The sequence below is a fragment of the Chiloscyllium plagiosum genome, chromosome 32 (assembly GCF_004010195.1).
Source record: "Chiloscyllium plagiosum isolate BGI_BamShark_2017 chromosome 32, ASM401019v2, whole genome shotgun sequence".
NCBI classification, from domain to species: Eukaryota; Metazoa; Chordata; class Chondrichthyes; order Orectolobiformes; family Hemiscylliidae; genus Chiloscyllium; species Chiloscyllium plagiosum.
Window position 1 is genome coordinate 44,265,599 of NC_057741.1, and position 13,593 is coordinate 44,279,191.

Sequence of the window (13,593 nt, forward strand, 5' to 3'; positions counted from 1 at the left end):
CTATAGCCACTGTGTTTGTGTGGTGAGTCTAGTTGAGTTTCTGGCCAGTCACTCTTTCCAGGAGGTTGATTGTGGGGTATTCAGTGACGGTGATGCCACGTGGAGCAAAAGGAAATCTGTGTGCATTGTGGAGACTGATGTGCAGCTAAACCCACATCCTGTACTTGTTACTGTGGAAGCTGGAAGCTGCTTCTGGGCTTGTGTTTTGTGGACTTCCTGACAGTATGTAATTCATCGCCTTTCTGAATGTTATTGCTTTGTTAAATATTTCAGTATGTGGTCAACTGGTGAGAAATTTCAGCGATAACCTTTCTGATTTCTAGAAAGGGCCTGGGGCCAATCTTTTTATATCAGGATATTTAACTGTGGGAGACATCACAGACAGTTCCAATCCTGCCCCTACACAGACCCATTCCATCCAGTGCGACTGTGGGATGCAAAATCTCTGTATTCAGCAAAAGCCCCCCTCCCTCACATCCTCACTCCCCAAACCCCAGCCCGATTCTCCCATATCCTCACTTTCATTCCCCCATACCCTCCCTGTCACATTCCAGCCTCCACCCCAGGTGAGGTTATCACAGTCAAATCCAAGCTGTCAAGTGTCACCGACGAATTCTCAGTTCATAATGAGCTCAGAACATTTCATTTCTAATTCTGTTACAAGCTTTAAAATAAATCATGATCCTGTAGGTGTTTATGCAAATCTTTCCCAGTAGCCCTTCCAGAATCTGAAGGACAGATCTGTAATTAGTGTAAACAATAGTTTAAAATGGAACTGGATAAAGGAATTGCAAATGACTGAACAACAGGATCTGAAAATGGCTGGGTCAGCAAATGGAGTGAGAGAATGATGGAGAGAGGCTGAAAGGTCAGAGCAAGCAGTCGAGATAATTGCACTAATGAGACTATTTATAGGTGATTTAATGCTTTTGGGAGGTGAGAATGAGAATCTAGTCTGTGCCAACGTGATCATGTAATTACAGCTCTCAGTACATCTGCAGTTCGGTGAACAATTCAGTGCGGGCTGCAGAAAGGAGGTGGGAGGCTTTATATCCAGATCCTGAACTTCTGTTAAATAATGCCACCTCCCCACCAGTCTGCACCTCCTGTCAAATAATTAATGCTTTTTGGCGTGTGTTAGTGTGTGTGGCAGACACTGTAATATTCAGCAAGAGGATAACACCCGCCTCTTCAGCAAGATCTCATCTCTCAAGATCTCATTCAGTGTCAATAAGGAAATCGCATCCAATACATTCTGGAGAAATGAATTTAACTTAAACACCCTTCATTCCTCTAACATCCCAGAACTCCACAATCAAATACTTCTTTGAGTCTGTTTACTGTTTCAGGGCAGGGACATTGCAGTAATCAGTTTGTGCACAGGAAGGACCCACAAATAACAACCAGCCAATTGTTTCCATTATTCTGTTTTGATTCCAGCTCAGAAACAGGCCATTCAGTCCAACAGTTCTATGGCAATGCCCCTGTACCTAGCCCTATCAACATATCCATCTATTCCTTTCTCCCCATGTTTAATGAGCACCTCTCTAATGTATCGATAACAATCCTTACCAATCTGCCAGCTGTAGATGCATCTGTCAATGACAGTATCGGTAAGAGGTACTTATGGAGACAAAGAGGTAAAAACAATGACTGCAGATGCTGGAAACCAGATTCTGGATCAGTGGTGCTGGAAGAGCACAGCAATTCAGGCAGCATCCAAGGAGCTTCGAAATCGACGTTTCGGGCAAAAGCCCTCAAGGGCTTTTGCCCGAAACGTCGATTTCGAAGCTCCTCGGATGCTGCCTGAATTGCTGTGCTCTTCCAGCACCACTGATCCAGAATTATGGAGACAAAGTCCCATCTTCACATAGAGAATACCATTGTGTTGTGTGGCATTGTCATCGAGCTAAATGGGACAGATTCAAACCGATCTAGCAACTCAAGACTGGGCAGCATGAGGCCCTGTGGACCATCAACAGTAGCAGATTTGTACTCCAGCACAATCTGTAACCTCATGGTCTGGCATATCCCCCACTCGACCATCACCATCAAGCCAGGTTCAACAAAGAGCGCATGCCAGGAGCAGCACCAGGCATACCTAAAAATGAGGTGTCAACCTGGTGAAGCCAACACCAAACAGGATGACTTGCATGTCAAACAGCATACGCAGCAAATGATAGACAGAGCTAAGCAATCTCACAGCTAATGGATCAGATTTAAGCTCCTGCAGTCCTGCCACATGCAGTCATGAACGGAGGAGGCGGTTTCAGAAATCTCCCCATCTTCATTGGTGGAAGAGCCCAGCACGTTAGGAAAAAAGATAAGGCTGGAGCTTTCACAGCAATTTTGAGCCAGAAGTAATGAGTGGATGATTGATCCCAGCCTCCTCTAAGTTCCCCAGTATCACAGATACCAGTCTTCAGCCAATTTGATTCATTCCATGAGTTATACAGAAATGATTGAAGGCCCTGGATGTTGCAAAGACTAAGAGCTCTGACAACATTCTGGCAATAGTACTGACGACTTGTGCTCCAGAACTTGCCATTCCCCTAGACAGTACAGTTACAACACTGGCATCCACTCAACAATGTGGAAAATTGCCCAGGTATGTCCTGTACACAAAAAGAGAACAAATCCCATTCAGCTCTATCAGTCTACTCTCAATCATCAGTAAAGTGATGGAAGGTGTCATCAATAATGCTATCAAGCAGCACCTGCTCAGCACTAAACTGTTCAGTAATGCCCAGATTGGGTTCTGCCAGGGTCACTCAGCTCCTGACCTCAGTCCAGCCTCGGTTCAAACATGGACAAAGACCTGGTATTCCAGCCATGAGGTGAGAGGGACAGCCCTTGACATCAAGGCCGCATTTAACCGAGTGTGGCATCAAGGAGCCCTGGTAAAACTGGAATCAATGGGAGTCTGTGGACAAACTCTCTGTTGGTTGGAGTCATATCTGACACACAGGAAGATGGCTGTGGTTGTTTTATTTTTTATATCTTTATTAAACTGTATTGCTGCTTGATTTTCTCTGTATTCCCAAATCACTCTGCACCTGTATTGTTTACACACATATCTTCCAAGAAGCAGGTGATCTCCTATCACATCAAAACACATCATCTCACACTTGCATTCCTGAGATTAATTTGTTACTTACACTGTTCAGTGAATTTGTTCATGTCTCATTGTATTCTGCACAATCATCCTCAGTATTATGTCCCAATTCTGGTGTCTCTCAAATTCCTGATTCTCAGGTAGATTTTCTGATTCTGAAACAACTGGTGGAAAATCAGACCCCAACATCCACCATCGGAGGAAATAACGTTAACCCCGATTCTGTGTTTCTTAGTTTATAGTTATTCTCAACCTGGAAAATACAGCTTGTCCCTGTTTCCTTGTGGATGACTATTCCCTGATCTGTCCTGAATATCTCCGAATCACCAGCAGCTCAATCCAAAGGGGGATGAGAAACCAACCCTACTGTTACCTCCCAAAAACTGGAATATACTGGATAGGATCTGGGATGCCTCTCACAGTTGCACAGCCTTTTCTCCATCTACCTGATGAATAAGGTGCTGTTTGGATAGAGAGGAATGGCTGGTCCAATCAGAGACTCTCTTTCTGCTCTGAGGTAAAAAGCAATGGAGAATAAATCATACTTTGAAAATTAATTCGCAGAATGTGGGAGTTGCTGGCTGAGCCAGCATTTCCTGCCAATTTCATAACAGCTCTGGTGAAGGTGGTGAGCTGTCTTCCTGACCTGGGGTAAAGGTTCACCCCACATGCTGTCGGGAGAGGTTTTCAGGATTTTAACCCAGTGATGACATAGAGCTGGGCACTGACAATCCTCAGTCACCTCTTTAAGAAGGGAAGCGATGAATAAAGGAATGGACTGCGGACTACCAGAAATAAAATACCACAGGCCCCGGAAATCTAAAAGCAAAAGTAGAAATTGCTTAAAATGCTCAGCAGAGCTGATAGCATCAGTGGAGAAAGAAACAGAATGCTTCAGGTTCTTTAAACAGAATTAAACCAACATCACCAGTCAGCCTGTAGTTACAAAGAAAATCATCAAACTGTTTAATTGAGAAAATAATGCAAGAGGTCATTAGTCTGAAACATGACACTGTCTCTCTGTGTCTCTATTTCTCTCTCTGAATCTCACTCTTCCCAGACACTGCCTGACATGCTGAGCATTTCCAGAAGTTTCTGGGTTTCCCTGTAATTCCAGTTCCATGTTTCTGTCACTGTCACTTTGCGCAGTTCCAGAAATGCTTTTTGCAAATAGCAGCAAAGTGAAACCCCAGAAACAGCTGTTGTCATGGCAACAGGTCCTCTCACTGAGGATTGCTGCCACAATTCAACAATGTATAGAATTATTCTGAAACATCTTCTCTCCTTTCGCCCCCGTTCGTTTCAAACCTCATTGGTGCTACAACACAGCATGGGTTATATTGTATCTGGGTTTGTATAGTATCTGGGGAAGGATGTTGGATTAATGAGTCAACAAAAGCTCAAAGCCACCAATATCCCTAGATCACCCCGTCCCTCCTCAAAGAAATTCCCAGCTTTTGTCTTTTTGTGTATAGAGGCACATTTGTGATGACTTTTTAGTTAAAGTGCTGCTATTTCTGTGAACTTGGATTTCATTACAAAGGGTTAACATCTGGTGATCCAGGAACCAGATTGCATTGGGGATTATGATACAGGATATTTTAGTCATTGGGACAAGTTTGCTGTCAGTTTGCTGATGGTGACTCTAGTTTTCAGCTCCATCACTAATCTCTCCTGGAACTGAATGAGGGGGAAAGGTCAGATATTTGCTCATCCCTCACCTTCTTGCCCCCTCACCCCTGATCCACTGCTCACTGTCCACCATCCACACCCCTGCTACCAGCTTCCAAACACACCATCAGTATGACCTTTGTCCTGTCTGAGCTCATCAGCAGCTGAAATCCTCACCTCGCGACTCATTGATTGGAACACACCCAATACCGACGTCCCACATCCTAACCTCCAGAACAGTCAACTCATCTAAAAGCTTACTGTCTTTGTCCACTTCACACAAATTCCTGCTGCCTTCTTGGTCTCTTGTAAACAGTCTCTCGAGATCAAGAAAGCTCACTTCCAGTTTGGTTTCATGGGTTCTGAGACAGGCAATGCACGATCTACAGACTCCATCATGAATGCTTCTGCTAAAGGGTTGGATGGTGAACTCTTTAGAAACTTGTGCACTTCCTCTGACACTTCATTTTCTCCAGCCCCTCCCAATCTCCGTCACCTCCTCCAGTCCCTCCCTATCTCCATCACCTCCTCCAGTCCCTACACTCCTCCCTATCTCTGTAACCCCCTCCAGCCCCTACACCCCCTCTCGATATCCATCATCTCCTCTAGCCTCTACATCTTCTCTATCTCTGTCCGCTCCTCCAGTCCCAGAGACTTTAGGATGTCTGCACTCAAAGTATAGCCTTTTGTTTACGCCTCAATTGATTTTCTCATTTTCTTTGATAAGGGGCTGCTACAGGAATTAATATTCAGCCTTTCCTGGAATCACCTATTTGTTACTGGGGGATGTTGAGTAAATCAGTAATGCACTGAGTCACTGCAGGGAATCAGCACCAATCCTGGATTAGAATTCAGCTTCCTCAGCAGCCTCCCACGGCTCGCTGGTAAAGAATCAAGAATGGTTCCACCACTATACTTAGCCTATTGAAAAAGCTTTTTAAATAAATTATAGGCAGGATCAGCACAAGTACAATAATAAGAATACAGTCCACATTCAAAGTTCCTCAGCCCAGTCCCAAACGCACCCACACTGTATGTTCACACACTGCACACACACAAGTGCATGATGAAACCTGAACTAAGTAGACTTTTAAAATGTAAGGTTAATATTTATTCCTGTCAATAAGAAACAAACATTAAAAACACACTAAAATCCGCAGGCAGTTTTTCTGTTCTCCAGAACTCTCCAAATAAACTCAAGTTGTGCTTTCAACATCATTCATACAATCAGAAAATGAAATGTGAGCAGTTTTCTGCTCAAAACTGATTACACAAACGATACAGCTCAAATTTCAAACCCACACACTCCTACTTGGTCTAGTCCTTGGCAATGGTTCAGGACAGAAATCTCTAGGAATTAAAGATACATTTTCCAAATGTGCAGAAACCCAGGAGGGACATCATAAAATTGTGTTTTTGTCATTTTCTTAATGGGTCTGGTTAATTATTTATAAAAGGTGAGCAATGAGTCAAAAAGAGGGTTTGCCCAGATGATCACAGGACCAAACCTTCAGGGATATGTGCACATTGAGTTGGCAAGGAGATCATTCCCACATCAATTACTTGCTTTCTTGTACATAGACACTTAGCATTCTGTCATTGATGGGATTGTTTCTATTGGGCTGAAATAGCGGAAACTTGTGTTTGAAGCAGCCTCACCTAAATTTGGCAGCAAATTCACCTCCCTCTCCAGATTTATCCAGGTTAAAGGTATTTTCACCTCATGGGTCATGGGTCAGGGTCAGGGCAAGGACACCAGTCAGTCTGTCATCCCCAAGTCTCCTACCTTGAACCCCCGCCCCTGTCCTCATGACCCAAACAAGTCCCCTATCTTCCCCAACCTCACCCACCTCTCGATATTACAGATGTCACTCTCCGTTGTCACCCCCTAATGCCCCATCCTCAATTGTCCATCCCCAATTTGGCCAGGCCTTGTCGGAATCCATGAAGCTCATCAATTTTTCCATCCAGAACTTCCAGAAATGCCGTTAACTCTTTCTTCAGGTCATTCTGTTTCTGCCGACTTTCTTCAACATTTGTCTTTAATGAGTTTGCTTTGTTTTCCAGCTCCTTGTTTGAATTCTCCGCTGCCTGAAACCAGAGAGGGGACAAGGGAGTAAGAGATGCTGTCAAGATTGTGCTCTTGAACTGAGTGGCTTTGTTTGGCCATTTCAGAAGGGACATTGCTGTGGGTCAAATGATAGAGTTCCTTTCCTAAGAAAAAGGGCATCAGTTAATGAGTCAGGGTTTTATAATGATTTATTATCATTACATAGTCACCATTCCAGATATTTCATTGAATTCAAACTTCACTATATCCATGTTATGATTTGAACCTACATCCCCAGATCATCAGCTTGGGGGCTCTGGGTACTAAAACCAGTGACATTCCCATTACACCAATGTATCCCTGTAATGGGATACAGCCTATATCTGTGGCAGTATCTGAGGCAGGGACACAGGACATCCTGAATATTGTTTTTTTTCTGGGGACAAGTCTGACTGTGAAAAGATCTCGAAGCAGTAATGATAAAAGACTTTGAGTTTAATCACAGAAGAATTTAAAACAAATTCTCCTCCAGGATGTGTTTACTTTCTAGGTCAGCTTGTCCCATACATGATTCAAATTACGGATATCAATTGTGGTCACTTTTACCTAAAATACACATAACCCACAGAGTAGCATCCACCAGGGGCAACACTTACATAAGAAAATTGTAAACTAACTCCAAGTGAGGGGCATTAAACAAAACAGTTACATTTTAACATCCAGTTTGAACCATAGCATGGAAGGAAGAGTGAGTGAGAGAGAGAGAGAGACAGGCAGACATAGAGACAGAGAATATCTGCAGTGTAATAATCATGCTGCTTGATACAGAATGGTAGCTAGCACCAGGCTGTATCTGTTGCTGCCTATGGCCGTGAGAAAAATGGAAAGGGTTTGTGCTACTCTAGAAACTTTCATGAGCTTCCCAGCAATATATAACTTCAAAAGTTGTAGGAAAATATCAGTCAATTGATACACACAGCAAGATCCCACAGTCAGCAGATGGTTTTGCTGATGTTGGTTGAGGAATAAATATTGGCCTCAGGACACTGCCTGCCTGCCACCAAACACATGCACTGTACCTGGAGACGTTCCCTTAAAGCTTCGCACTCAGCCAGGAGCTGGGGAATGACCTGAGCCTCCTCCCTCAGCCTCTCCAACTCCTGGGGGAAATAAAACAGAAATACTTTTCCACAAACAACTCAGCATCATGGTAATCACATCTTCCTGGGCTGCACAGAAACTTCTAGAATATAAATTGATGGAACCATTCCCATCAAACATCATTTCTTGGCCAATCATCATAATACTCTTCTTAATCTGAATTAAAACCAAAGTGCAGTAACGCTTGGAAGGTCAGACAGCACCCGTGGAAAGGGAAGCAGTTAATATTTCCAGTGTATGATTTTTCATTAGAACTCAGAAAATGTATGAGAGTGTACAGTAAGGAAGGAGATGGAGGAGGGCAAGGACAGAAGGGATGCTCTGGTTGGGTGAAAGGTAGCAGCAATTAAATGCCAGAAGGACTGATGGTGCACAGTGAAAGAGGGCAGTAATGAAAGGAGCATGGTGCGTCTCAAGAATCAGAAAATGACAAAGGCAGAACCGACACCTGTTTTCTGAACAAGTGGGAGCAACGGTTATGATGTGAAATAATTGAATGGAGTATTGAATCCAGAAGGCTGTAGCATGACTAATCCAAAGATAGGTGCATTAGTCAGGGGTAAACATATGGTCGGGGAATGGGTCTGGGTGGGTTACTCTTCGGAGGGTCTGTTTCCACACTGGAGGATTCCGTGATAGAAAAGATGATAAACTGTTCTTTTTAAGTTGCAGTTGAGCTTCTATAGAGTAAGGCTGGGCTAATCAAATAAACAGTTGATCCAAAACTGCAGAGGAAGCTGCATTATGAGGAGTGAGAACATGCTTCTTAAATGAAAGAGACCTTACCAAATTGCTGTTTAATCTGAAAGGAGTATTTGGGGCTGTGGACATTAGAAGTGGAGGAAATTAAAAGGAGGGATAGTGGGACTGCATTGAAAAGTGGATCAGGGACAAAAATCATTGGAATGCTGGGAAGATGTGTTTGGTGGTGACATCACACTGGAGCCTGGAATGCTGAATATCGAAGCTGGTGGGGTGTAAGCAAATCGTAAATTAAACCCAATACAGGTTTGTTTCCTAGAATACCCCTCCTCAGTGAATGTACAAAACATTTTCCCTCAATAATCTCCAGCAGATTACTTTTATTCCATTCTGTCTATTGTTCTCATGGCTTCTGCAAACAGTTTCCTTTGGAAGGAACACCACCCACCGTTCATTCTGGGAAGACGGATACGTGGCTTTTGCCCTGCGTTCACACAGCACCCAGCACACTCTCCGTCCCATACCGGGCAGTTAGCTGCCAGGACAATGCTACAGTGGCTCACCTTTCAACCAGAGTGCAGCCACTTTGTGCTGTGGGTCCAACACTAGTGGGTGAGACTGACAGTCTCCAACCATGTGAGAGTGTTCAGTCCATCAGTGCTGGGCCAGTTTAAGAGGTGACAAACCAGAAACTTATTCACCACATCTTAAGTGAACACCAGCTCCTACAGACTTTAACACCAGCTCCTACAGACCTCACTTTTCACTTCCTACCTTTTAATAATAAGCATGGTAGGGGTATTCACTGACAGGTCCTGTACATCACACAGATTCTGTCACCACCATTTGGATCAGTTACTGGGGACAGCACAGCTCAGTCCTGGCCTGGTAACTGAGGTAATAGCAACGTGTAAACGCTCCCACATCACCAGCTTTCCCCGTTAAGAAACCGAAACCACAAACCTGCTCCTTTTCATGAATGTCAGTCTCCAGCTGTTTCACAGTTCGAGTCAGTCGCGTGTTCCTCTCTTTCTCCAGATTGAAGTCAGCACACTGAGCCTCCAGCTCCATCATCTGAGGGTTTGAGATAGAAACATCACAAAGGAGGAAACCACCTTCCTACCTCCTCTCAGCCACTTTGATAAAAAGTATGTCACAGGCGCTCTGTACAAGAAATTGGATCTGGTTTTAACTCTGTGGGAGGGAAAGGATTATCGATAAGTTAAAACCTCACCTAATGTACAGCAGAAGAATTATTCAGGTGACCTGGATCCTCAATTATCAAATGACAGTCACTGCAGTCCAACAATCAAGAGATATGTTAGTTTTGAAAATACCAGGAATGAAGGTTTCACTCATTGGGTACAGACCCTTGCCCAAGGCAAATCACTGGGACATTAAGAGAAGCAAATGTTTGATTAATCATAGAATCTCTACCGTGCAGAAATACGCCATTCGGCCCACTACATCCATACTGACCCACCGCCTTGCCTTATCCCCATAAGCCCACATTTCCCATGGCCAAGCCACCTAGCCTGCACATCTTTGGACTGTGGAAGGAAACTAGAGCACTCAAAGGAAACCCATGCAGACACGGGGAGAATGTGCAAACTCTACACGACAGTCACCCAAGGCTGGAATTGAACCCAGGTCCCTGGCACTGTGAGGCAGCAATGCTAACCACTGAGCCACCGTGTCACCCTTTAAGCTTTTTAATTATCCATGAAAGTATAAAAGAAACCAAAATAAAGCAGATGCTGAAAATGTGAAATAAAAATGAGAAGATGCTGGAAACATTCAGCAGGGCAGGACAGGCAGTGAGTGTGGAGAGAGAGATACAGAGGGGCACGGGGAAGCAAGCTATTTGATTGGTCAGTTGACTCTGACTGTCAATGGCAGAAGAGGGGATGGGGGAGATCATGTTTATAAAACCTCTAGGAAGGCCCCAGGTGTATTTGGGAATTGATATGTGGCAGGAATTCAGCCTGAATTCCCTGTAGGGTAATTACTGCCTGCTCTCCCCTTCCATCCTCACTGCATCTGAACATCAACCTCACCATCACATAGAATTATCAAATTGTTTCGGCCCAGAACGAGGCCAATCGACCCATTGTGTCCATGCTGGCCCTCAATGGAGCAATTTACATACTGTCCCACACCCGCCATCTATTGCACATTTGTCCTCCTCCGATATCTGGAATGTTTGGAAAATGAAAATGGAACGAGAGGATGCCATTCTGCCCCTAATGTTTATGCCTTTCAGGCAGTGAATCCAGACACCACAACATGGGTGGCACAGTTGCTAGCACTGCTGCCTCATAGCACCAGGGTCCCAGGTTCAATTCCAGCCTCGGGCAACTGTCTGTGTGTTTGCACGTTCTCCCTGTGTCTGTGTGGGCTTCCTCCCACACTCCAAAGAGGTGCAGGTCAGGTAAATTGGCTATCCTAAATTGCCTACAATGTTAGGTGCATTAGTCAGAGGGAAATGGGTCTGGATGGGTTACTCTTTGGAGGATCAGTGTGGACTTATTGGGCTGAAGGGCCCGTTTCCACACTGTAGGGAATCTAATCTAAAACAGCCTCTGGAGAAAGAAAATACTTTGTTCCTTTCTCCCCTCCAATGCTTCTGCCCAAATTACTTTAAATCTTTAAATCTATGCGTCCTAGTCACTAATGTCTTTGCTAAACTAAACAGGCCACTCCCATTCTCTCTACCCAGACACCTTACATTTTCTACACCCCCTCTGCCTCTTCTGTTCCAATGGGAATAAGCTTAATCTGTCAAATCTTTCTGATAGTGGCAGCTTTCTAATCCTCCAAAATCCACATAAATTTCTTTTGTCCCTTCTCTAATGCAATTACATCCTTTCAGTGCTAAGGTGACCAAAACTTCTCATAGTACTCAGATTGTGGCCTAACTCATGATCCAGCAGAATCACCCTGCTCTTACATTCTAACCCATTTCATGTACTCTCTTCAACATCTGCCCTGTTTCCTTCAGAGTTAGCATTAAAACAAGTTGCAGAAGGTTCTGGAACAGTGTGACTGGCATGGGTGTTCCTCATGCCTCCACTCAGCCCTGACTGGGAAATTCCCCGCATACCTCGGCTTCTGTGAGCCCAGCTTAAACTTCCAGAAAGATTTGTTCAATTTTCGCCCAGAACAATTGAAAACTGCAGAGAATTCTCGATTCTTCCTCCGTGTATCTCAATAACCTTTCCCTTGATTCAACAAAATATAATCATATCTGAAAGTGGATTTCCACTAAGGACCCAATGGGTCTCTGAGGAGATCTTTCACCTTCAATCTGGGATTGTGATGTTGAAGTGGGAAAACAGGGATTTCCAAACTGCACTCTGACTGAGGGCCATGAAACACCTAGATCTGCAGATATATCAATGGTTTGGAATAAGAAACAGAGTGTAATGTATCCAAGTTTGCTGATGACACTAAATTGAGTGAAAAGGCAAACTGTGCAGAAGATGTGGCAGATCTGCAGAGAGATCTATATAGGTTAGGTGAGTCGGCAAGGGTCTGCCAGGTGGAGTACAATGTTGGTAAACGTTGGCTATCCACTTTGGAAGTAAAACTAGTAGGTCAGAGTATTATTTATATGGTGAAAGATTGCAGCATGCTGTTGTGCAGAGGGACTTAGGAATGCTCATACATGAATCACTTAAGGTTGATTTGCAGGTGAAACAGGTAATCAGGAAGGCAAACAGAATATTGGCTTTCATTGCTAAAGGGATTGAATTTAAGATCAGGGAGGTTCTGCTGCAATTGTACAAGGTGAAGGTGACTCCGCACCTTGAGAAGGGATATCCTGGTTTGGGAGGCCATGCAGAGGAGGTTCACCAGGTTGATTCCAGAGATGAGGGGGTTATCCTACGATAAGAGGTTGAGCTGCCTGGGACTGTAGAATTTAGTTAGAATTTAGAAGAATTAGAGTGGATCTTAGATACATATAAAATTATGAAAGGGATGGATAAGATAGAGGCAGGCAAGTTGTTTCCACTGGTGGGTGAGACGAGGACTAGAGGACATGGCCTCAAGGTCAGGAAGGTAGATTTAGGACAGAGTTGAGGAGGAATGCCTTTCCCAGAGAGTATGGAATTCTCTGCCCAAGAAAGCACTAGGGGCAGATTCATTATGTATATTCAAGACAGAGTTCAATGTGTTTTTGCATGGTAGGGGAATGAAGGGTTAAGGAGATAATGCAGGTAGGAGGAGCTGAAATGATGGATGGATCAGCCATGATCTTAATTAATCATGAGCAGGCTCGATGGGTCAAATGGCCACTCCTGCTTCTATTACTATGAAAGTATGAAACCAGCACAAAGTGCAGAACGTTTCCAGGTCTGACCAAGTGAGATTTTTAATCTGTTGTTTCAGGCCAAGTGCTGACAGGAAGGAAAGCACGTTCGCTAGTTCACATCTTGTTTTTCTTTTCTTGGGAGGGTTGACGACCTGTGGGGCTGGACTGTGAGATCAAATCCCCACCTCCCCCAGTCCACCTCCACCCCAGTGCACAGCATGGAAGTGAGTGTTAATCTCTTACTGGCCAAGCCAGAAAAACCCACAGATTAAATGAGAGACTGCTGAATGAGAAGAAAACCAAGAATTACCAACTCCATCTTCAAACCCATCTCCAACCCAGCCCACCTCCACCCCAGTGCACAGCATGGAAGTGAGTGTTAATCTCTTACTGGCCAAGCCAGAAAAACCCACAGATTAAATGAGAGACTGCTGAATGAGAAGAAAACCAAGAATTACCAACTCCATCTTCAAACCCATCTCCAACCTCACCTCCCCAACCCCACCTCCCCAACCCCACCTCCCCAACCTCACCTCCCCAACCTCACCTCCCCCACCCCACTCCCCAACCCCAACTTCC

General features: G+C 44.3%; 1 protein-coding gene across 2 annotated transcripts in view; it reads right to left on the reverse strand.

The window, feature by feature from the left end:
- Window positions 1–5,871: 5,871 nt before the first annotated feature.
- homer2 (homer scaffold protein 2) overlaps window positions 5,872–13,593 on the reverse strand; it is a 68,126-nt gene continuing 60,404 nt past the window's right edge. For both annotated transcript variants that reach the window (XM_043674592.1, XM_043674591.1), the window contains 3 exons: window positions 9,663–9,773; window positions 7,916–7,996; window positions 5,872–6,877 (listed from right to left, as the gene is read on the reverse strand). In XM_043674592.1, the coding sequence (XP_043530527.1) occupies window positions 6,689–6,877; window positions 7,916–7,996; window positions 9,663–9,773 (381 nt within the window). In that variant the 3' untranslated portion in view covers window positions 5,872–6,688. The remainder of the gene's footprint in view (window positions 6,878–7,915; window positions 7,997–9,662; window positions 9,774–13,593) is intronic.